Source organism: Bos taurus, chromosome 1 (assembly GCF_002263795.3).
Source record: "Bos taurus isolate L1 Dominette 01449 registration number 42190680 breed Hereford chromosome 1, ARS-UCD2.0, whole genome shotgun sequence".
NCBI lineage: Eukaryota > Metazoa > Chordata > Mammalia > Artiodactyla > Bovidae > Bos > Bos taurus.
The window spans coordinates 77669223-77694501 of record NC_037328.1 but is presented as its reverse complement, the minus strand read 5'-3'; the positions used below and the strand labels follow the sequence as shown (position 1 = coordinate 77694501).

The window sequence follows — 25279 nt, the reverse complement described above, 5'->3', positions numbered from 1 at the left end:
TATTATATTCATAGAACATAAAGCTGGAAGTGTTGGGAGGATGCCCCGCCTCAAAAAAAAAAACAAAACAAAACAGAACCTGTTTCTACTTCTGTGAAACAGAGATTGTGGAGTTGAACTGAAGTTATATCCAGGAAAGTATCTCAAAACTAAAAATCATCAAACTCTTCAGTCCCTTTGATGTAGGTGACACTTGATGAATTTGCCGCTTCTTTTCTAGAAAGTTCTTTCTTGATCCCCATATTGTAAAAGAGGGGCAGGTCAGGATGACTTGGAGAGGACAAGACCCTGACAAGAAATTTAGCTCCTTCAGTCACACAGCCACAGCCAGCCAGAGCTCTTAGGAATCTGCGCGCTCATCCACTTTAAGCCCCTCCTGGTGGCATCTGTTGTTTTCTGCTGCCCTGAACCTAATGCCCTTTCCTAGCTTAATGGACCTTCTATTTTCTTTCAGAAATTCTCTTTGGCCCAGTCTTGGTAGGACTATATCAATCAAGACATATTCAGATTTCTCCTGGCCTAAAACGACATCTTCCTTCTGAGAATTTGAAGGTAAATGTGTATGTGCGTGCTTTTTATTCAGTTTTGTCTGATTCTGTGTGACTCCATGGACTGTAGCCTGCCAGGCTTCTCTGTCCATGTAATTCTCAGGCAAAAATACTGGAGTGGGTTGCCATGCCCTTCTCCAGGGGATCTTCCTGACACAGGGCTCGAACCCCTGTCTCTTGTTTCTTGCTTCTCCTACACTGGCAGGCGGGTTCTTTACCACTAGAACTACCTGGGAAGCTCTCTAAGGTAAACGATTCAAGCTTAAAAAAAAAAAAAAAAAGAAGAAGAAGAAGAAGAAGCAAAGAATCCTGCTGGGTTTGACTTATTTCTAAGGTGGCACTATCAAACTGACTCTATTCATTCCTGTTACTTAGATCCCTGCAGATCTTCTGGTTCTTAGCCCCTTCCCAAATCTTATTTTTCAACTTTCTCCTTCAATCTGTGAACTTTCATATTTTAACCTGTTTTTATATTCTTAGTTTTATTTAGTGGGAGTTACTTTACATTTTTAGTAACAAAGGAATCCTCATCGACACATCCTTCCTCTTAAAGAGCAAGAATGTAAGGTCCAGGACTTCCTTGGTGGTCCAATGGTTAAGACTTTGCCTTGCAATGCGGGGAACATGAGTTTGACCCCTGGTCAGGGAACTAGGGCATCACATGCCTCAGGGCAACTAAACTCTCATGCCACAACTAGAGTCCACATGCCACATAGAAAAATTCTGCATGATGCAATGAAGGTCCTGCATGCTACAACAAATACAAGTAGCCAAATAAATAAATAAAAAGAAGAATGTAAAGCCCGAAGAAAGTAGGCTTCTTGTCTAAAGTCAAGGAGGAAATTGTGACCAGAACCCTGACCAAACCGAGGTTAGTCAGTTTCTTTCTGTGTCTTCTGCATCCTCTAGAGCTACAGCAACCTGGGAGAGAATGAGCTAGTCCACATCACTAAGGGACTTAATGGGATGGGTTAGTATTTGCTCTTAAAAAGTCTATTGGACTTCTGCTTCTGGCTGTAATTAGGAATTTGAGACTAGTTTTTATATTAATAATGAGAATTAGGAACAATCCACATGTTCAACAGCCATAAAGAAAAACCAGTCATAGACGTACATAAGAACATGGATATATCTCAAAAGCAACACATGAAATGAAAGAACCTACCAGACACAAAAGAATAGAAGCCGTATGCTTACATTTATGTGACATTCTAGCATCATGCTGTCCAACATGGTAGCCACTAGTCACATGTAGCTATTTAAATACAAGTTGATCAAAATTAAATAAAAATTAAAATGCAATTTCTTAGTTGCATTAGCCATATGTGGTTAGTAACAACCATGACAGACAGAGCAAATGTAGGTATTTCGTTCATCACAGAAAATTCTATTGAATAATGCTATTCTAGAAAACATACATCTGATACATGCTGACAAAAAAGCAAAACAAGAGAGTGAGTGTTTAGGGTCAATGGTGAGGAAGGATTAATTGCAAGGGGAACTTTTGGGGTAATAGAAATGAGCAGGTTTGGGGAGTAATGAGATATTCTATATCTTGGTTTTGGTGGAGGCTACGTGGATTATAATATGTCAAAATTCCTCAGATGGAACAGTAGAATAAGTGAATTTCATTGTATATACATTATACCTCAATTAAACTGATTCTAAAAAGTCAAGTGCTTCACACAAGTTCTTTTTAACCACTTATGATAATAATTAGATGTGTTTTTGCAAGGGTATAAACAAGTTATTTGCCACTAGACCATACTTTGCTCATCCCTGGAGACACAGAGATAAATCAAATCTCAAACCCACTCTCAAGTTGTTCACCATCCAGTACAGGAAATAGTCTTATGCAAAAGTAGCTCAGATCTAGGAAGGAAATAGCAGGCGCCCTTTCACAAGTTAGAACATCATGATTTAAGAGGGAGAGGGTAGCTTCCTTTTACCTGGAAGGATGAGAAAGGCTTCCTGTTCTTTCACGTGTTTGTGAGATGTGGATATACACACGTGGGATTTAAAAGCATTCTGGATGAAGGACAAAGCATGCTCCAAGGCAGGGAGGAACAAGAAAAGCACGTGACCCAGTGGATAGAGTACATAATGGGGAGCTGTTAAGATATAATTCACATGAATGTAAATGAGAAGGGTTTGTGTTTTGAATACCTGAGTTTGGCAAAGTACACATTCTTGGCTACTAGCCACTGAAAGGAAAAAAAATATCCTTTTATCTTACAGTGAGTCCAGGGTTCCAGGTCCTGAATACTACTGTTTCCCTAAGCTCATTACTTCTCCTCTTCCTACAAATCAAAAATCTTCACCAACAACATCATTCAAAGATGTAGGACATGGTCAGAAAGGCAACTTCCTTCTCTCAGGCTAAAGATAAACTTATTCTATTACAATCTCTACCTAATAGACCTAACATGTTGGAAAAGCATCTAACTTTCATAGCAAAGAAATAATTTATGCATTTGTATATTAATCTGAGGGCTTTCCTGGGTGGCTCAGTGGTAAAGAATCTCCCTGCAATGAAGGAGACTCAGGTTCAATCCCCGGGTCAGGAAGATCCCCTGGAGCAACCCACTCCAGTATTTTTGCCTAGAAAATTCCGTGGACAGAGAAGCTTGGTGGGATTCAGTCCATGGGGTCGCAAAAGAGTCAGACATGGCTTAGCAACTAAACAACCACAATGTAGTCACCTGAGCTCCCTGGGTGAAGAGGGATGTAATATAAATAAAAGTGGCAATTTTGGTAATTACTGTATAATTGTCATGTATTTTCCCCAGGTTCTGGATGGTGGGGGCCATTGGTGTGTTGTTGAGTACTGGAGAGTCTTCCTTTTGCCCTTGATCAGGATAGCTCTCTGCATTTATTTTCACAAAGCAATAGGAGCCAGTATGTTTGATAATTATAAATTATATATATCAGCTCAGTTCAGTCTCTCAGTCGTGTCTGACTCTTTGCCACCCCATAGACTGTGGCCCACCAGGCTCCTCTGTCCATGGAGTTTTCCAAGCAAGGATACTGGAATGGGTTGCCATTTCCTTCTCCAGGGGATCTTCCCAACCCAGGGACTGAACCTTGTATCTCCTACATTGGCAGGAGGATTCTTTACCACTGTGCCACCTGGAGTGGGGTAATATATATATGTATGTACATATATATATTACTATTTAATATCTGTCCCTCTTAACTTAATAAATTTAGGATTTTTAAAAAAATATCATTGATGTCAGGGCATACATTTTAAATGGTCTTTTTAAAAAATAAATTAAGCTGTAAAAATTTGAAATGCAAAACATGTTAAGAATGCTTAAAATTAATAATTTATTAATATTTGGAAACCGAGAGCCTCTGATAGTAATTAAAATATTTGCAAGGGTTATGGTTATTTCCTAGAAGTATATAAAAAGCAGGCCTGAAAACAGCACTGGGTCTTTATACTCAAAGTGTGATGCTAAAGCCAGCAGCAGCCATCACCTGGGAGCTTGTATGAAATGAAGAGTCTCAGGCCCCATCTGAAACCTATGGAACTAGAATCTGCATTGACAAGATTTCCAGGTGACTCGCAAGTGCTTTAACATTTGAGAAGCACTACACTTGAGATCACTATTTCACCTCCCATTTTATAAATGGGAAAAGCCAGACACAGTGTGGTGGGACTTGGCCATGCTCAAAGGATATTGAATATTTTAAATTTAAGAACTCTGTATATTCTGGTCATCTGTATTTGCTAATAGCAGGGAGTAAAGCCAAACACTTTAACTCCAATTAACAAATCTATAATTAATTAGTAAAATGATCTTCCCTCAAGTTTCCCATTTTGTAGAACAAGCTGTTTAAATTGGCTGGGGCTCAGGCCGGCATATTTGTGAATTTCACAATTCACAGATGTTAGACACTCTCAGGCTAAGTAAGGAAGAGAATGTCAAGTTTTAAATAGCTTCTCCCTTCTATCCTGGCTGCAGCAACAAATAAAATATTTTTATGAAACACATTTTGAACCAAATTTTCTCAAAAGGAAATGTCAAACTGCTCTGAAAAGGACTTGAGATTATCTCACAACTTTGACAACTTCTGATATCACCAGTTTACAGGTGACCTGTGATTAGGGGTGAATGGAGGATGTGAACTTACCTTGTTAGTGACACTTGGACACACTTGTTGTTTGTTTGTTTGTTTTTTCTGTTGGAGTCTATTTTAATTTAGCTTCTGAATCATATTTCATTCAATTTCCAAATCCACAAAACCATGATTGGTTTACAGCCTGTATTCAGAAAGGAAGTGAATTATTCTGTATGTAGACTTTTGATATATTGTTTTGGATATATGAACAAGTTAATGGTTTTACTCCAAAGTAGCTCGAGCTAAAAACCAGCCAAAACAATAGACATAAATAAAAAAGTGGGAAAGACTGAGAGAGACAGAAAGAACTCAAATGTTTGCAGTAACAGGCAATTTGAAATAATTTTGTAAGCTTCAAAATAGTCAAAAATACTAAATTATTTTCCATTAATATGCTTTAAGAAAATTATGTGTGTGTGTTTGAGGTAGGATATTTTAAAAATTCAATAAAGGTTTTTTTTTTTTTAATTTAGGGAAGGCAATACTAAAGGGATGTGAATGGGTATCTCTTTTAGTTGAGACGAAGAGTGAGTTCTAGGTTAAATATAATCAAGGAATTTCCCCGTCTTTGCTATTTGAGATTGTGACCACAACAGGCGGTTGGCTGAAAGGGAGAATGAAGGGGGGCGGGGGGGGGGGAGGGGAGGACAGAGAGGTGGAGATGAAGAAGATAAAAAAAAAAAAAGCTCCCTAAGCAGCTCTGTGAAATACTTAGTTCCAGAAGCAGTCACAGAAGTCCTCAAATTAAATCAGTATGCAGATACGAGGAAGCATTAATTAGTTGGAGCAGGGTGGACATTCATTAGCTCTGCTCTGTTGTGAAAGTCCTGGCTGCTGAAATTAAACTCTGATGCCATTCATGCCAGCATCCAATCACCAGAGAGACCAGAAGTTCAGAGATGACTCCAAATTGCCAACGAGTGTGGCCACTATACATGAAGGACTCTAAAGCCGTAGTAGAAAAGGAAGAACAACTTTAGAGAGGATGCCCAGCTGGTAAGATTCGACTGTTTCTGGTGTTTTAATCACTTGATGAATCTCATTGGTTCAAATCGAGAAACGCTCCGCCTCTTTTCAAATATGTGTGAAGGGGGAAAGTGTCTACACGTCTATGTCTGATAGCATTTGACCCTATTGCTTTGAGCCTCCTGGCTCGATATCTATGCATACACAGGTATATGTGTATATGTTATATACTTTTCTCCATTTATTGATATCAAAGAGAGGTGAAGGAAATGAATTTTGAAACTTCACGGTGTGCCACCCTACAGTACTGTCCCGACCCTTACATCCAGCGGTGAGTTTAAACGTGAGATAAACTTCTATCAAAATTTAATTGGAATGCCTTGTGTATGATGAGTGTTTCTGCTGTATTCAAAGAGCAGCCTCTCTTTGTTTATGAGCACAGTGATATTATTTTGCACTTTCTGTGGACTTAAAGTGGTCTGTGGGCATCTCTTCTAGGTTTCCTTTTTAGTTCCTATCTGAATGTACAAAGTAACAAAGTCTGAAGACAGTCTTCCCATGATGTCTCAGAAAATTGTCACACCATTTTAAGATGTTTAAAATCTGTTATTTGCCAGGCTCAGCACTCACCCACCCAAGTAGAAGACATTTCATTGGACAGGGACATAATAGACTGTGAGTGATCTTCAAGTCAAAATAAACACAGAATAATTTTGATTTATGCAATAAAAAATAGATAAATAGCCATTGTTATACTAAACAGATTGTGGCTTGTCATTTTGGCTCTATAGCATATTTTCTTCTTGATTTGTTTCAAAACAAACATCATCTTTTGACAAATCCGACTTTTAAAACTTATAATTATCCTGAATTGTATTTCTGCTTATAGGAAGTAATGTTTGCCTAGCACTAAGAGGGAATATTAGTGAGTGTGCACAGTGTGTGTGTGTGTGTACGTGTTTCAAATTAGAGGCTGCTATTTTTAAACTGGTAAATGAAATCTGAACAGTGTTTTTCCAGTCATAAAGTTATGGGAAATATTCCAGTCGTATGTAGCAGTGTGATGTTGTTAATTTAACAGCATGAGATTTGATGTTGGAATGTCATACTTTATTTTCTGAGACTAATGAGGGAGGTCCTCTGGCTGTTGAAAACGGTGTGGTTCCAAAAGGGTTAACTTGTCATTCACCACGAGTGCCTAGGAGAGAATCACTTCAGCAGCAGAGTAGGTTCTCTGGCCAGGACTCACTGTCCAATTGCCCAGGCAATTAAAGAGGCCATGTGATCTTTCTTTATTAATATGAGTTATTACCATGTAAACAATAATGTAGACGATGTGTTGGCCAAAAATTTCGTTCAGGTTTTTCCATAACATCTTACACAAAAATCCAAATGAACTTTTTGGCCAACCCTATGAACGCAACTTCTTTCCCTGTGATATTTCTGGTGGACTGTGTGAGAAGGCAGAAGAAGGAAAGAAAGGGAGAAACGTGAATGGAATGGTGGAGAGAGTAAGAGAAGAAAAGAAGAAAAAGGAAAGAGAGAAAGCAAGTTCGTTGTTCTCCAGGTTGAAGTGAGAAATGTGTGTGGTGATTTGATTCCTGCCTTGCTGTGCATTGCAAACAATAGTAGCAAAAATGAATGGCTCTAGAATTCATGTTCTTATATAAGATTTTGTTGGCATTGTGGAGTGAGTGGATAAAGAGAGAAATATTAAAGATTTTCTAGTTCTCAAAATTTTTCCAGCCTCAACATTTTATACTTCAATAAAATCTTTGGAAGAATATTTCTAAGAGGATAATTCTGGTGAAACATTAGCTGTATAATGTGTCCCCTGAGGACATCTTTTTTAAAGTAGGTGCTTGGATCTACCTCAGCTCTAGAAGAAACTTTCTTCTATCGACTAGCAACCTGCATGTCAGTCACGAAGACCTCTGTCCAGGTGTATTTCTAATGATTGATGAGGGAAGCCTGTAAATATGAATACACAAGGAAATTGCTTTTCAGAGTGTCCTACCAACCTGCCCGTTGATGGAGCAAATATCATCTCAATTTTTGACAGACTGTAAAATTTAAAATAATAATAGTACTTTAAAAATGTTTTAAATTCTGCTGAATCTCTGAACTTAATGGCAAGAGTCACTTTTGGGGAAAGGGGGTTCATGTTGGGCAGCTGTGAGATGGTGGTGCTGAGTGATCAGTGAACATTTATTTGCCAAATAAATTGTTTTAGGTAAGATTATCTACTTCCCATTTGTCATTAAAACTTAATTGGAAAATAAACTAAAGAAAAATGTTCCTTGCCAACCATCTACTTACTCTGATCAAGGCACTGGAAATACAAAAATGAACAAGGTATGGCTGTAATGTTTAACTCTACAATACTTACGTATTTAATAATGAACATTTTCCTCATATTTTTAACCACTGTCAGATATTTCAAGTTCTGAATTATTATATTTTTCTGTCTAGACTGTTTAGGGAATAAATGAATGAATAACTGGAATATCACTATAAGAAAGAATCAAACAATATCCTGTTTGATTCCTCAGGAGTGAATGGGTTTGAGCTGGTTTTTCTAAGCAGACAATCCTTGTAGTTCTCAGTTTACAAAATCTATTTTAAGTAAGACCAAATTTAATCATTCCATAATCATAGTCATCTACATAGTTAAATTTGTCTTTTTCCTGACCTTGTCTTTAGAAAAAAGTTATAAAAGAGAATTTTCATAAAAGGAAAGAACAGGATTTCTTGTTATTTTTAGCTGTAAGCTACCTTAATGCATGAATTTCCTTTTATCAAAGAATACAATAAATGAGAGCTGCTATTATCATTTATTACTGAATGTTAATGCCATTTCCCCAAAAGCCAGTTTTAATATACATTTCAAAGTATGATGGTAATCATTCTCTCGGTTAAAATTTAGATTTCTAAGTTTTTTTTTTTGCTTTTTTTGCCCTTTGCACCTGAACATATTAACATATTATGCATTTGGTTGTGCTCTGATGTGGATGCTAATTTACTGTAGTTTTTACAAAAACTTTTCTGAAAATCAAAGATATGGAAAGATACTGAAACTATCTAAGCTATATACAAGAGGAAAAGGTAGACAAATCACCAGTTTTGTGACTTTATTGCTACCTTAATTTGTTAAAAAAAATAGATGAAATTGTGGAAATTAATAAACAAGAGCCAAACGGTAAAATACCATTTCCTTATAAATTAAAACCATAATCAATGAGTTCTGTTTATTTTTTATTTGTAAATATTCAAAATGAATCTAAATTTTAGCATTTTAGGAGTTAAATTTTGTTAATTTATCATTTGGGTTATAATTTGGGCCTTTTTTCATAATTAGTTTTGGAATTGCCACCTCATTTTTAACATAGATCTCTTTAACCAAGTAATTCTAAAAGATTGAATTCCTCCAAATGTCATTTTGAAGATTAACCAGTTAAAATGATAAAAAGGAATCAAGATTAAATTTTGAAACATTATGATAGCTGAGGACTAAAATAAGAGAAAGTAAAACATTACAATTTGAACCACTGGTAAAATGATTTTGAGTTTGTTTCTTTGTTTCTTTTTTTTGTTTGTTTTTTTTTTTTCCCGTCACCCTCTACTCAAAGACGTTTAAACTGTTAAAGTACTCTATGGATGAGTAAGAAGTATTTCCTGTGTAAATTACATATTGATTGTGAATTTTATGCTTTACTGGCTTAAAGGTCAATTTTTTAAACTGTGTTTTTTAAATATATCCCAAAGGACAAGGAGGGCTGTGGATGATAATGAATTTACAGTGGAGGATCATTTTATTTGTCAAATACCATCTCATAAAGACAGATGCAGTATTTGTGTAGAGTGTCTTCAATTTGCTTCTCCACATCCGTCCTATATCCTTTTGTTCTGAATCCCAGGAAGCTGACTTATGAAGACTTCCTTATGAAGCAGTTCCTTTCTCTTCTGTTTTCTCTTGGGTTCTATCAGTGGGTACCTCTAGCAGGAGATCAAAGGACAGGAAGAGGATGAATTGGGGGTTTATGCTTCCCTGTTTCTCCGTGGGGTTTTCCACTAAAAGTTGCAGGTCTACAGGGGCTCTTACCACAGGTCTGGGTATCTTGAGTTTGAGTAACTTCTCTCTACTCTCCTTTTCCTTCAAACTTAGGGGTGTAACAATTTCTAGTCACTGCTAACTCCAAAAAGTCATACCGTATCTCTTCTCCCTTCATCAATAGGCCCTTTATTAATCTCTCTTAATTTACTTTTTTCAAATGCTTTTTCCTTTCAGGATCACATCCAGTAGAAAAATGAAAAATGTGCCCATAGTGTTCTTTATGTACACGTGGAGACTTTGAAAATTAATACATCATTTAATAATATAATTTTGATGCCATTTTAGGATGTATCCATCCATTTCAACGAGCAAACCATTTTTAATACAGCTAATCCATTAATTTTAGCCAGTTCCATAATCACTCAGTTTCTGTGTCTGACTGAAAGGAATGAGCCAACATGCTGCAATCTGTATAGCTTTTACATCAGTACTTGAAATGAAGAAAGGCAGAGGGCAGGGAGAATTGATTCATGAAGTACAATAAAGATGCAGTTTATCAACAGGGACTAATGTAGTCCCCAATTGTAGTCAAGAAAAATCTGCCTCCAACCCTTACAATTTTCACTAGAATAAATGTCAAAAGACCTTTATGACCCACTGTTGTTAGCCAAGAGTAAAATGTTCTATAATTCTGTACACAGCTCCTGAACTGTGAGTGCATTTAAATGGCAGAGAGGCAGGGAAGTGTGTCAGCTGAGGGCACATAGGACTTACCAAAAGATCTGGGTAATAGTCTTAACGCCACCACTAACTGATCATGTGACTTTCATGGAACCCACTTTAGCCATCCAAATCAAAGTTTCCTGATAAGTTACCTAGGGATAACAACTTCTAGTCTACTGTTCATAGCTAAAATGCTGAGAATTAAATAATAACCCACTAAACTCTTAAATGCATCCACTTAGTGTACTTCTAGGTTCTACTGTTGTGTATATAGGGGCTTCCCTGGTGGCTCAACGGTAAAAAAAAAAAAAAAAAAAAAATCCACTTGCTGTGCAGGAGATGCAGGTTCGATTTCTGGGTCAGGAAGATCCCATGGAGAAGGAAATGGCAACTCATTCCAGTACTCTTGCCCCGAGAATCCCATGGATGGAGGAGACTTGCAGGTTACAGTCCATGGTGTCACGAAAGATTTGGACATGATTTAGTGACTAAACAACAACTAGTGTGTGTACAGCACACTGGTGAACTAGAATTTCCTTCCCAGCAACAACTGTGTCCTCATGCAGGCATACCTAGCTTTTATTTCACTCTGTATGATCTTTAAGCACAAAGATGATTATGAGTCCTGCCCCATGATGTTGATTTATCTCCATTCTTCTGCTTTAGAATTGAGAAATTTAAAACCTAGAGAGGTTAAGGGACTTGCCTAAAATCACATACAAAAACAGTAGCAGAACCAAGCCTAGAATCCAAGTCTCTCCCCCATTCAATGCTTTCTACCACAGAACATACTATTTTATTAGATCCATATAGAACTTTATGAGTAACAAAGTGTTATTCAACACGTTATGTAGCTGATTCAGCAGGACAGATGAGGCAAGCAAAATAATGGTCTCTAGCAACAGTCGTGTCTTCTTTTTTTATTTTGTATTGAGGTACAGCTGATTAACAATATTGTGATACTTCCAGGTGAATAGCAAAGGGACTCAGCAGTACATATGTATGTATCCATTCTCCCCCAAACTCCCCTGTCATCCAGACTGCCATGTAATGTTGAGCAGAGTTCCATGTGCTATACAGTAGGTCCTTGTTGGCCTCCCATTTTAAATATAGCAGTGCATACATGTCCATCCCAAACTCCCTGTCTATCCTTTCCCCCCATCCTTCCCCCTGGAAGGATAAGCTTGTTCTTGAATTCTTTGTGTCTATTTCTGTTTTATAAGTTTATCTGGATTATTTCTTTTTAGAAGATTTAGATTCTTCTTTATTCACTCCTCTGTTGATGGACATTTAGGTTGATTCCATGTCTTGGCTATTTTAAACAGTGCTGCAGTGAACATTGGAATGCAAGTATCATTTCAGATCATGTTTTTCTCCAGATATATGCCTAGGAGTGGACTGCAGGTCATATGGTAGCTCTATTTTTAGTTTTTTATGGAACTATGTTATATTACACATGATTATATGTTATATTACACAGCAAAGAGATATTAGGTTGCATATGGAATTAAGGCTGCTAATCGGCTGATCTTATAATAGGTAGATTATCTTGGACTATCCAAGTGGTATATAATCACAAGACTCCTTAAAAGTGAAAGTGGGAGGTCGAAAGTCAAAGTGATATGAGGTGAGCGAAGATTCAATGGATTTTGTAGATGGAAGGGGATCAGGAGCCAAGGAATGGTGGCTGTCTCTAGAAATTGGAAGAAGCAAGGAAACAGATTTTCTTTAACAGCCACCAGGAGGAACACAGGCCTGCCAACATCTTGATTTCAACCCAGTGAAATCTGTCTCAGGCTTCCAACCTGCAGAACTGTGAGATAATACATCTGGGTTGGTTTAAGCCACAAGTTTGTGACATTTTGTTACAGCTGCAATAGGAAACTAATTCACTAGGTAATGAATTTTTATCATCAAATTGTAGATATGGAACCTAAACCTTTTTTTGTTTTGTTTTGTTTTGATTTGTTTGTTTAACTAAAATATTTCATGAGCTTATCTATTTTTCTTGGTGCTGAGTGGGAAAGATAAACGGTATGAGTAGGATACAGTCCTAGACCTCAGGGCTTTAAGGAAGAACTTCATGCATCGAAATACTACAGTGAGGTACAAGAGAGGGTAGAAGGCCCTGGATGTGCAGCCTGAGAATTGCAAATACAAAGCACCCACCATGAAGGCTGCAAGTTGGAAAAGTGACTTTGGTTAGTAGCATCTGTTGAAAAAAAGTGAAAAGTGAAAGTTAGTCACACAGTCCTGTCTGACTCTTTGCTGTCCCATGGACTGTAGCCTGCCAGGCTCCTCAGTCCATGGAATTCTCCAGGCAAGAGTACTGGAGTGGGTTGCCATTTCCTTCTCCAGGGGATCTTCCTGACTCAAGGATCAAACCTGGGTCTCCTGCATTGCAGGCAGATTCTTTTACCAACTGAGCTACTAGGGAGGCCTCTGTTAAGGTTCCTCAAAAAGGTTTTTAGGGAAATACATTTGACTTTCAGGAAGTAACTGAAACTGACACCCAAATTCACACTCAGGAAAACTCAGTAATATGTACATTCACTTCTGATGCTGTTAGGAATTCAGAGAGCCGAGACTCAAAAACCTGAAACTATAACTTGGTAAGTCTATCTGGAGCCTTGGAATTTCACTGTAAACAAAAATAATTTTGATTCATGTACTTCTCAGACCACTCGGGGGGAAATAGTTGTAGGCCTTCTGTGCTATAAGGTTCCCAGTTAATTTTAGGTTTCCAGTTACACTGATGGCACCCTCTGAGAAACTGAGCATGAGGGGAAGGCATGCAAAATGCAGCATTTTTATCGAGCACCCCAGAAGATTTGCTTGTATACACACCCAGTTTTGAGAACCACTCTATGCAGGGAGGAGAACTTGGACTGAATATCCCAGTTGAAGCTCATAAAAAGGTACCCAGTGATATGAACAATGGGAGATGCATGCCTTTCCAAAAAGAGACTTCATGTTCTCACTCTACTTAAAAGCCAAATGGATTGTGAGATTAAAGTGGCAATTTTCAATCTGTTTCAAGTCAAGAGAGCCAAGTTTTTGATTAGCTGTTTGCAGCTCAAATTTGTCCTGACAGGGTTTCTATCTCCTTTAAAGAATTCACCAAGAAATAGTCCTCAAGCAACAAGTGATGGATGGATAAAGCACTATAATTATGATCAAAGTCCAAAGACTCCAGTCTATGTAATTATGCACTTCCCAACCTCTGAAAGTCACTTTGTTCCATTTAAAATAGGATGAGACATGGACATGGGGTGATGTGTACTTTTTGGTTTTCACGGTTTGGGAAATGACAGTTATTAACATTTCTGTTTTACCTTAAGCCATAATATTTGGGGAATAATTTAGAGGGAGAGGATTGTCACTCGATTCTTATTGTTTGCCTTCCATTCTCCACTTATATCTGTCTCTCTTTTTATTATAAATTAGCCTCTTTGAAGTTCAGAATGAAATCATTAAGCTTAGAAGTCAAATTATAAGGACTCAAAAATCTCCTTGCCACTTTCTAATCTCTTATACCTTTTTCTGTTGTTTCAAATGAGCAAACTTAATATATCAAGTTGAATAGCAAACACCCATTCTCACTTTCCATTAACTCAAGCAGTTCTTTTATAATTGAGGGCAATGCCAGCATCATAATAATAAGACTGATAAAGCATTTTTAGTTGAGAAGTACAAAACTGAAAATTGTTGTGACAATTTAATCAGCTGCATGGTTACCTAGAGTAGATTTTCAATGTAAGGGTTTTGTTGTTGTTGTTGTTGGGTTGTTTGGCTGTTTGTTTTCTTTTGTTTTAAGTATAATGGTATAGATTGAGGCAGTATAGATTTGGATAGAATACATACAAATTCATGGTGGGGATAATGCTGCGATCAACACTTTTGTTTCTTAAGTTAAGTATGTTATGTCTTAAGATTATTGATTGAATTTAATTTATCCTCCAAATACATTTGACATTTCATCAAGGTGGTCAATTTTTAGAGCTTCCTTAAAAAAATCAAGTCTTAATTATTTTTATTTGAAATTCAGCATTAGCTTTTCTTTTTCCTTTCTGACTCAGGGAACTTCCGTTTTTATGATTGAACTTAGTAGTGTCACTTCTTAACTATGTAATTTTATTCATTGAAACTTTCCATGAGAAAGCTCACTTTCTTCCAAATTTTTCATCACAACCTCCCCTAAATAAAAAGTGCTAATAAGATGTATGTTTCCATTTTATTTTTCTTTTAAACCCTCTTATCTCAGGCAATGAGTGAAAAATTTTCTTATAGGATTTTCAAACTAATGAATTTTTTCAGGATCCCAGTTGATACTATCTAAAATGATAAGTCTTTGCACCTGCATAATCTATTTTGTAGTATACTGTAGAGGTTGATATGGCTTGAATGAATATTTTCAGCTTAGTGAAGAGCTCTCGGTGGATGACTTCGCTTCATGTTAGCACTGGTGTGAAGGTAGGCCATCCTAGGTGTTACATTTGCACTAACACATTTGATAGACCCTTAGGTTAAATCATGTCTTCACCGAGTGAAAGTCTTGTCTCTGAAAGCACTGCTTGCTCTTCTGTCATTTGAGGACCCACCTTATCTTTCCACATAAAATGTATATATAATTTTTACATCAAAATCTTGAATCATTTCCCCTCCCTACTTTTCCTTTTTTAATAGATGTTCTATATACCTTCACTTCTTGAGAAGACAGAATATACCTGAGAAAGCTTAAATACCACAAAACACTTTAAAAAAATAGTTAAACTTTGCTCTGCAAAAGTAAATTTAGGGCAGTTTGTGAGAGAAATTATGATAGCCACTATCAAAAAGAAAAACACCCAATAAAACTGACAAAATATGTAACATATGGATTTTATGAAAAGTGTTTTTTTATCTGGTTTGCCAAGCAAATTTTGAAGGAGTTTTATAAATTAGCAAATATTTAAATAAATTAATAAATACTGTTGGTTGGCGTGACAAGGAGGAATAGAAAAAGGGAAATTATAAAGTCTTAAAATGTCTAAGCTTATTTGAAATGAAAAAAATATTCATTAATGTTCAGTAAATATTTACTAAATTAATACATAATAATAAATTTAAAAATTCAAGGTTTTTAAGTATCAGTTTTTACTATAGATCTTTTAGCTTTATCTGAATTAAGACCAGGATAAAGGAAGATCTTTGAAGATAAATGTCAGAGCACCTTAGGTATTCTCAAATGAAACACTCAGATAAAAGTACTTGTGATTTGATATTAATGATATCAAAAATTATCAGACAAATGCCATGTTCTCAACAATATTAGAAGCCAGCAAAACAAATCTAATAAAACAGTTGTTTTCCATATCACCTTCTAGCTCCATAATTTTTATACTTAACATATAATCATAAAATAATTTCAATATTTTATTATATAAATTACATAAGAACTTTCCATATACAAATATGGACATTTACAAATAGCCAAGAATACAAGAGAAGTGAAAGGCAAAAGATGAAAGATATATCCATCTGAATGCAGAGCTCCAAAGAATAGCAAGGAGAGATAAGAAAGGCTTCCTAAGTGATAGATGGAAAAAACAGAGGAAAATAAAGAATGGGAAAGGCTAGAGATCTCTTCAAGAAAATTAGAGATACCAAGGGAAACTTTTATGCAAAGATGGGCTCGATAAAGGACAGGAACAGTATGGACTGAAAGATATTAAGAAGAGGTGGCAAGAATACAAGAAGACTATACAAAAAAGATCTTCATGACCCAGATAACCATGATCGTGTGATCACTCATGTAGAGCCAGACATCCTGGAATGCGAAGTCAAGTGGGCCTTAGGAAGCATCACTATGAACAAAGCTAGTGGAGATGATGAAATTCCAGCTGAGTTATTTCAGATCCTAAAAGATGATGGTGTGAAAGTGCTGCACTCAATATGCCAACAAATTTGGGAAAACTCAACAGTGACCACAGGACTGGAAAATGTCAGTTTTCATTCCAATGGCAAAGAATGTTCAAACTATCACACAATTGTACTCATCTCACACATTAGCAAAGTAATGCTCAAAATTCTCCAAGCTTAGCTTCAATAGCACATGAACTGAAAACTTTCAGATGTTCAAGCTGGATTTAGAAAAGGCAGAGGAGTACACATGTCTCTTTCAATTCTGGTTTCCTCGGTGTGTATGCCCAGCAGTGGGATTGCTGGGTCATATGGCAGTTCTATTTCCAGTTTTTTAAGGAATCTCCACACTGTCTCCATAGTGGCTGTACTAGTTTGCATTCCCACCAACAGTGTAAGAGGGTTCCCTTTTCTCCACATCCTCTCCAGCATTTATTGCTTGTAGACTTTTGGATCGCAGCCATTCTGACTGGCGTGAAACGGTACCTCATTGTGGTTTTGATTTGCATTTCTCTAATAATGAGTGATGTTGAGCATCTTTTCATGTGTTTGTTAGCCATCGGTATGTCTTCTTTGGAGAAATGTCTATTTAGTTTCAAAAAAAAAAAAAAAAGAAAAGGCAGAGGAACCAGAGATCAAATTGCCAACATCTGTTGGATTTTAGAAAAAGCAAGAGAATTCCAGAAAACCATCTACAGCCTTTGACTGTGTAGATCACAACAAACTATGGAAAATTCTTCAAGAGATGGGAATATCAGACCACCTTACCTGCCTCCTGAGAAATCTGTATGCCTGTCAAGAAGCAACAGTTAGAACTGGACATGGAACAACGGACTAGTTCAAAATTGGGAAAGAAATACGTCAAGGCTGTATATTGTCACCCTGCTTAGTTAACTTATATGCAGAGTACATCAAGTGAAATGTCAGGCTGGATGAAGGCCAAGCTGGAATCAAGATTGCAGGGAGAAATATCAATAACCTCAGATATATAGATGACACCACCTTTATGGAAAAAAGCAAAGAAGAACAAAAGAGCCTCCTGGTGGAAGTGAAAGAGGAGAGTGAAAAAGTTTTAAGTGGGCTTAAAACTCAACATTCAAAAAACAAAGATCATGGCATCTGGTCCCATCACTTCATAGCAAATAGATGGGGAAACAAACAAAACAGTGAGAGATTTTATTTTCTTGGCCTCCAGAATCACCGCAGATGGTGACTGCTGCCATGAAATTAAAAGACACTTGCTCCTTGGAAGAAAACTTATGACCAACCTAGACAGCATATTAAAAAGCAGAGACATTACTTTGCTGACAAAGGTCCGTCTAGTCAAAATTATGGTTTTTCCAGTCGTCATGTATGGATGTGAGAGTTGGACCATAAAGAAAGTTGAGTGCTAAAAAACTGATGCTTTTGAACCATGGTGTTGGAAAAGACTCTTGAGTGTCCCTTGGACTGCAAGGAGATCAAACCAGTCCATCCTAAAGGAAATCAGTCCCAAATATTCATTGGAAGAACTGATATTGAAGCTGAAACTACAAAACTTTGGCCACCTGATATGAAGAACTGACTCACTGTAAAAGACCCTGATGCTGGGAAAGACTGAAGGCAGGAGGAGAAGTGGATGACAGAGGATGAGATGGTTGGATGGCATCACCGACTCGATGGACATGAGTTTGAGCAACTCTGGGAGCTGGTGATGGACAGGGAAGCCTGGCATGCTGCAGTCCATGGGGTCACAAAGAATCATACATGACTGAGTGACTGAACTGAACTGAACATTCCATACATTTTGTATTTATCAAATATATAAGTAATGCATAAGAATTATATCATATTAAGGCAAATTATTATAGTACATTTATTTCCTTTATTGGACATTTAGGTTGGCTATTATAAATTAAAAATAGTATATAGCCACCTTTTAAACTTATTTTCTTGGGATCATTTAATGAAACAAATATTTAAAGAAAGCAAACTAACACATGCTCAATCTATACAAATTACTGTATAATCTACCAATGTTGGGCTTCCCTGATGACTTAGACAGTATTACAAATGAAGAACTAAGTACTGAGAAATTAAGTTTGCCAAGGCCTCAGAGCTAGAAAGTAGGAGTGGAATTAAAATCCAACTGGCTTCCCTGGTGGCTCAGATGGTAAAGAATCTGCCTGCAATGCAAGAGACCCAGTTTGTAGACGAGAGACTGATGCTCAAAAAAATAATTAACTTAACCAAGATGACTTAACTAGTATGTGGAAGGAAGTCTTTGTATTTTCATTTTTATCTGAGTCAGAATTTAAACCAGGACTATCTAATCTAAACACTTTGCTGTTTCACCCAGAATATGCTGCCACCTAAGAAGTAAGAGGATGGGCATATAAAAGTGTATATACTTTTTCAAGTTTTTGGAAAATATTGCTCTTTACAAGGGTATGTCTATACATTTTTCTGGAGTTCCTGTTTAGATATTATTTTAAAAATTTGCTAATTTAATAGATGACATGTACTTTAATTAACACTTTTTCATTAACTAGGATAATTATAAAAATTACAAATTTTCTAAGATTTCAACTTTTAATCCTGTATTTTTAGAAAATGAGGATGACAGAAACCACTAAATACCGAGTATTTATGGAATTCTTATTATGTAGCTATTCACTTTACATATTTAATTTTACTCATTTAATTCTCAAATTACCTTAAGAGGTACTTACTAGTATTATCTATTGCTACCCAAGAGACAGCAGCATAATGTTTAAGAGGCTGGATTTAGTGACCAGGATGCCAATCCTGCCAATCAAATTCTCTGCCAATAGTTAGATCTCCTAGCAATCTCTGTGTTTGTTCTCTCATGCATGATGATAGTCTACCTATCTGACTGAGTGGCTTTGAGAATTAAATGAGTGAATTTCACAAAGGACTTAAAGACAACAACTGGCACATAGTAAGTATAGGTGATAGCTTCTATCTTTACAGATGAAGACATTGAGGCACAGAGAGGCTCTGTAATCTGCCCAGGTTACAATGGCTAGACACTGGTGGAGATAGGTAGGCTCCTGATTACCACAGCATTATTTTTCTATAGTCATACCTTAATTCTCAGTAGACTCTTACTGGCTCAGATGGTGAAGAATCTGCCTGCAATGAAGGAGACCCGGCTTTGATCCCTGGATTGGGAAGACCCCTGGAGAAGGCAATGACAACCCTCTTTAGTATTCTTGCCTGGAAAATTCCGTGGACAGGGGAGCCTGGCAGGCTACAGTTCATGGGGTCTCAAAGAATCAGACACGACTGAAGTGACTGAGCATGGCATCTGTGTAGGGATGATTTTTGTCCTAATTTTTTTTTAATGTTTAGAAACACTAAAAACTATTTAAATTCTAGAAAAATGGTTTGAATCTAAAGACAGAAAGTATGGGAATTCCCTGGTAGTCCAGTGGTTAGGACTCTGCATTTTGACTGCTGTGGGCTCAGGGTTTAATCCCTGGTGGGTGAACTAAGATCCCACAAGCCTCCTAGCACAACCAATAAATACATAAATGGAGGAAGTGTTCCAAAGATTATTTTTACCGTTAAAATAACCCTGGAAAAATGTTGGAAACAATCTATTCTGCCTCTGGATATAAATGAGTTTCAACCATCCTAACTAGGACCTCACAAACAGGGATTCAACTTTGAAAGCCTGGAATTGCGCAGTTTGGAAACTCAAGATCGCTTAACCTCAAAAACTCTCTTTTAATTCCTTTTGTTGTTTATTTTGAATCTCCACTTTTGCTCCCCCATTGCTGTTAGTAACTCACAAACCCCTCATTCCCTAATTCCTGTTTTGAAATTTACTGATTTAAACGTAATCCTCTTCCACGTACTCTCAACTCTACCCAAAATTAATTCTGCTATTTTCCTGTTTCCACTCTACTAATGTGATATCTTTTGCCAGTGTGATATTTTGACCTTGACATTTCTTTCCTTTTACTCCCCCAGGTAGCTTGTCTTAACTGAAAGCCATTTTTTCCCTGAAAATACCCACATTGCCCGTTGTTCTTCAGTAGAAGCAAAGCCTTTTTATTGAGAAGGTCAAGAGATGGACCTAATATATTTCATATTCAGCACCACTGTTTTCAGATCAGTGTTTACCCACTATCACTCAGCAATTTCATGTGTTTAGAAACCTCTTCATCAATGTGATTTACTGAACCCCATGACAATACACTGACTTTAGGAGCGTCTCCTCTGTAGCTTGGCTCCATTTTCTTCTTTACTTATGCCAACTCTGGAAACTTCAATATCCTTTTGATGTCTTTCCTATAACATAGGCTCACATTTCCTTGGCTTCCTCAACTTGAGGAGCTCTCATTTCTGTTCCGCTCTAGTTACTGACCCACATAACTGGGTCTTGGACTTCCTTGTTACCTGAAGTTATTACAGTCCAAAATCATAGCACCTCACACTTCTATTTCTGCTCAAAATCTATTGTCTCTTCACCGTTCTCACACTCCCAGCCTTCACTGAACCTGTACTGTATGTTCACTCTTACAGGTTCCCCGGCAAAAAACCTCTCTCTTCTTCAAAGTTTGTCTCAATTACAGTTCAGTTCATAGTGTCTTTTGTACATATTTCCTTACAAGTGTCTGTTCACTTATTAGACCCTCACTACTCAAAGTGAGGTACCTGGAACATTACAGAATTTGGGCTCCTACATCAGTCCTATTAAATGAAAATTTGCATCTTAATGAGAACTCAAGTGGGATAAAGTCATGAACACTAAATTTGACAAGCATTGGTCTAACCAAGTAGTTCTCCATCCATAATCCTGAAAACAGAGCAATGGTAGCACCTGAGGATGTGATATAAATGCTGATTCTCAGGCCTTGTGTGAGCCCTGCTGCTGCTGCTGCTAAGTCACTTCAGTTGTGTCCGACTCTGTGCAACCCCATAGATGGCAGCCCACCAGGCTCCCCTGTCCCTGGGATTCTCCAGGCAAGAACACTGGGGTGGGCTGCCATTTCCTTCTCCTATGCCTGAAAGTGAAAAGTGAAAGTGAAGTCGCTCAGTCGTGTCCAACTCTTAGCGACCCCATGGACTGCACCCTACCAGGCTCCTCTGTCCATGGGATTTTCCAGGCAAGAGTACTGGAGTGGGTTGCCATTGCCTTCTCCATGTGTGAGCCCTACCAAATCCAAAAAACCTGGAATTGTGGCCCAGCAACCTGTATTTTAACATATTTTTCAGGAGATTCTGATGCACACTGAACTTTGAGAACCAACTTATAAAACTTTCAAGGGGAGAGATAGTCTTGTTTACTTTGTTATTCATTTAGTGTATATGGTAGGTACTTTACAAATGCATAATAAATGAATGAGTGAATAAAGCTTTTTTTATCATCACAAATAATGTTTTATTTTTCTTTTCTGATATGCCATAGAACTGTATGCTTCTCTAAAGGTATTTATATTTACTTTCTTAAATAGCTAAGTTCTTACTTATTTCTGAATAGATAGTCAATACCATGTCTAATACTGAGTAGTGGACTTAATAGGTATTTGACAATTGTTTATTTCAGTTGGAATGTTTTTGTTCTACACTTTCATGTTTGTGTTCTCTCCCCCTCTCTCCTTATCCATCTTTCCATCACTTGATACATTGTTTCAGATCAAATAAAGGACCAAATAGGAGACAGAAAGCAGGCAGGAACCTGACATATTGGAATTCATATCCAGATAGCAACAGAAATAAATCTTAGGGGGAAAAGCTGAAGAAAGTGAGAAAGGCAAATGAATTGGGTTTGAGACTGGAGGTGCTAGCTGGCCACATCCATAGTCTATCCAACCCTTGTGGATAAAATGTATTTGTTCGTCATGCTAAACCATCTGAGAACATGTGTAGTGCAAACACTACTGGAAACCAGAGGCAGTTGGGATCTAAAAGACCCAGTCCTAAGGGAGCGTCATGATTTTTACTACCTAAAGAACTCTGTTCGGTCTCAACCAACAAGAACCCTAAAATGAAATTGTCAGGTTGGGTAACTAATACTACTCTTGGCAGCTTCAGCCCAAGGATCCTTTTCATTGAACAGGGACAGACTATAAATAATAGTGTTTGTGTCACATTTTGTCACTTCCAAGAACTCCAGAAGTCTTGACAAATAGATGCCAGTGTGTTCTATGCCAGCTTGCAGGTGGATAGTTTTTAGTACTCAAGGAGGAGGGTCACTGTAACCAGATAGCAACCAAGATGATATGGTTCTTCAGTTCAAGACTTCTGGCTAAAAATGAGTGCACTGTCATTCTGGAATTTTTCTCAGTTAGGGACATCCCCCAAATCAAGTCTTTACTGGAGCATTAAAATTTTCTAACATTGTAAATGTGAAAGTGTTAGTCTCTCAGTTGTGTCTGACTTTGCGAATCCATGGACTGTAGCCCTCCAGGTTCCTCTGTCCATGGAATACTCTAGGTAAGAATAATACTGGAGTGGGTAGCCATTCCATTCTCCAGGAAATCTTCCTGACCTAGGAATCGAACCCAGGTCTCCTGTATTCAAGGCAGATTCTTTACCATCTGAGCCACCAGGGAAACCTCTGGTGACACTGTGAGTAACTGTTGAAAAAATTACTTACTTCTTTGTATGCCTCAGCTCTGTGATAAATGGTTGGCCAAAGTCATTAAATAGGACCCACAAGCTAATTTCAATGACCTCCCTCTTAGAGGGCCTAGCTCAACAGGTCTTCCTTGGTGGTTCTTCTAGTCACATACTACAATCCAGAAAGCAGACAGAGAGGATCAATTGATTGTGTTTGCCTAGACAGTCATTTTAGTCTCTATGTGGTTGTTCTTAGGAAACCTAACATCCCTTTTGCCATTTTCCTGATCCTCCAAGGTAGAGTTGCCTGGTCATCGTGCATGCAGCCCCACCATAGCAAGGCAAAAACCAAATAATGGGACTTTTTCTTATATTAAAAAACACCTCTGTCTTTTTGTCTTTTCTCCACCCCTTGCTTTAGTAGTTTTTAAGAATACAAAAGTTTGCACTAAAAACCACAAGTTTCAGAACAACTGAACTAAAGAATAGGTATGGGTTTTAAAGATATTACTATTTATTTCATTTGCAATGGAAATAGTGTTTCGTTTAAAGAAAGCAGTACTAAGAAACCCTATGAGATTAACTCCATTTCATAAGAAGCTTACAGATTTCTGCATGAAATAATTAAATAACCAATTTCAAAGGTTTTTACAACAATATTTCTTCAAATATTTATTATTATAATAACTAATCCAGTGGAACTACATAGTTTCTATAATTTTAAGCAAAATATATTTATAATATCAAGTTTTTGATCAAAAAAAAGATAAAGGCCAAGGAGGAAGAGAATTCTTTCAGTGATAATGTATGCTCACATGTCATGGTCTCTTAATTAATTGCCACCTCAACCTCTTTGCTTCCACATTTCTAAGCCCCAGTTCCTCACTGTACTATTTTGTTCTTATAAAACACATCACCTTCCAAAATGCTACTTCATTTACTTATGTTTGTTGTTTCATACCTGTCTCTCCATAGTGAAAGGTAAGGATATTTATGAGGGCAGGATAGTTGATGACTTTGTCACCTGATTTACCCCAAAAACCTAGAAAAGAGTCTGGCACATGTGGATGCTTAGTGAATAACTTGTTGATTGAATGAATTATGGAGAAGCAGTTAATAATCCTTACTCAGGGATGCTTTTCCTGATACTAAGATACAGTTTCTTTAAAATGAGTGAAAAAATCTGATGGAAAAAAGAAGTTTCTTTTTCTTTCATCAGGACTATGAGACTTAAAAAGATTCTGACTCAAAGTTACAGAGCTGGTCAGTGTGATAAGCCTGGATACCTTGTTTATCCAAATCTCTTCTAATTATTTGGGGTTTAATTATGCAAAACCCTTTCAAATGTAGTATTTGAACCACAAAGCTATTATTAGTTGCATTTTATAGATAAACAATCTGAGGGCAAAGACAAGATCAGATTCCTAGAAGCTAAACAAGTAGCCTTTATTATTACACATTTCTCTTGCAACTTTTGATTTTAAAAATGTACTGGGTACCATCTATGCATCAAGTCCTATTCCAGGCACTAATGAACAAAAACTCATCCTTACTGTCATGGAACTAATATCTTTAGTTCACAAATAAGCACATGATATGTTGGGTAGTGCTGAGTCTCTGCATAAAACTGAGGCAGGATAAGGGGTATGTAGTGATAATGACAGGTTGGAGGGAGTGTTACATTAAATAGGATGCCATATAATAAGTCCTCTCAGACAAAGTGACCTTTGAGTAGAGAGATCTGAAGAAAATAAGGAAGAAATCTGAGGGAGAGAGAATTCCCCCAGATTTCCAAGGATACTGGAGTGGCTGGAACAGAGTGGGCAAAATGGGGAGATAAAAGATGAGATCAATTGTTAGGGAGCAGGGCTGCAGAGTGTACAAGGGTTGACTTTCTCTCATAAGAATGTTATTGTCTTATATTTTAAAGGATTACTTTGGCTGTGTGCTATGTGGGAAACAGATTGTAGAGACCAGGTCTGTGGCTGTTGTTCTGAATGAGAATTGATGATGCTTTATACTAAGGTGATAAAAAGTGGTAGTATCAATGATACTACTATTTTAGATCAATGATCCAAAGATGACTAATACAAGTGTTGAAGTTTATAGAAAAGGACCTTATTTGGGACCAGGCTGTCATCCATAGAAGGGCATCTGGTTTCCACAGTAGGACATTACCTAAGTGAATATATGTCAACTCAAAGCTAGCTCTCAAACTTGAAAGCTTAGAGAGCTGATGTTTTAGCACAAGATCATTTCTTGGTTAACACTAGGATTGATGATGAAAATGAGAAAGCCAAGGTATCATCTCTTACAGTGGGAAATATGGCCATCTTGAATACCGTTGGCTGATGAGCATATTTTTCTCTTGTAGACATATTGTAAA

The 25279-nt window shown here is 37.2% G+C and overlaps 1 protein-coding gene across 6 annotated transcripts in view; it reads left to right on the top strand.

Annotated features, from left to right (window-relative positions):
- Window positions 1-5571: 5571 nt before the first annotated feature.
- TP63 (tumor protein p63) overlaps window positions 5572-25279 on the top strand; it is a 301408-nt gene continuing 281700 nt past the window's right edge. For 4 of the 6 annotated variants that reach the window (XM_015471963.3, XM_024992026.2, XM_024992021.2 and 1 more), the window contains exon 1: window positions 5572-5973. In XM_015471963.3, the coding sequence (XP_015327449.1) occupies window positions 5912-5973 (62 nt within the window). In that variant the 5' untranslated portion in view covers window positions 5572-5911. The remainder of the gene's footprint in view (window positions 5974-25279) is intronic. The other 2 variants (XM_059886572.1, NM_001191337.1) reach the window with 2 other exon arrangements.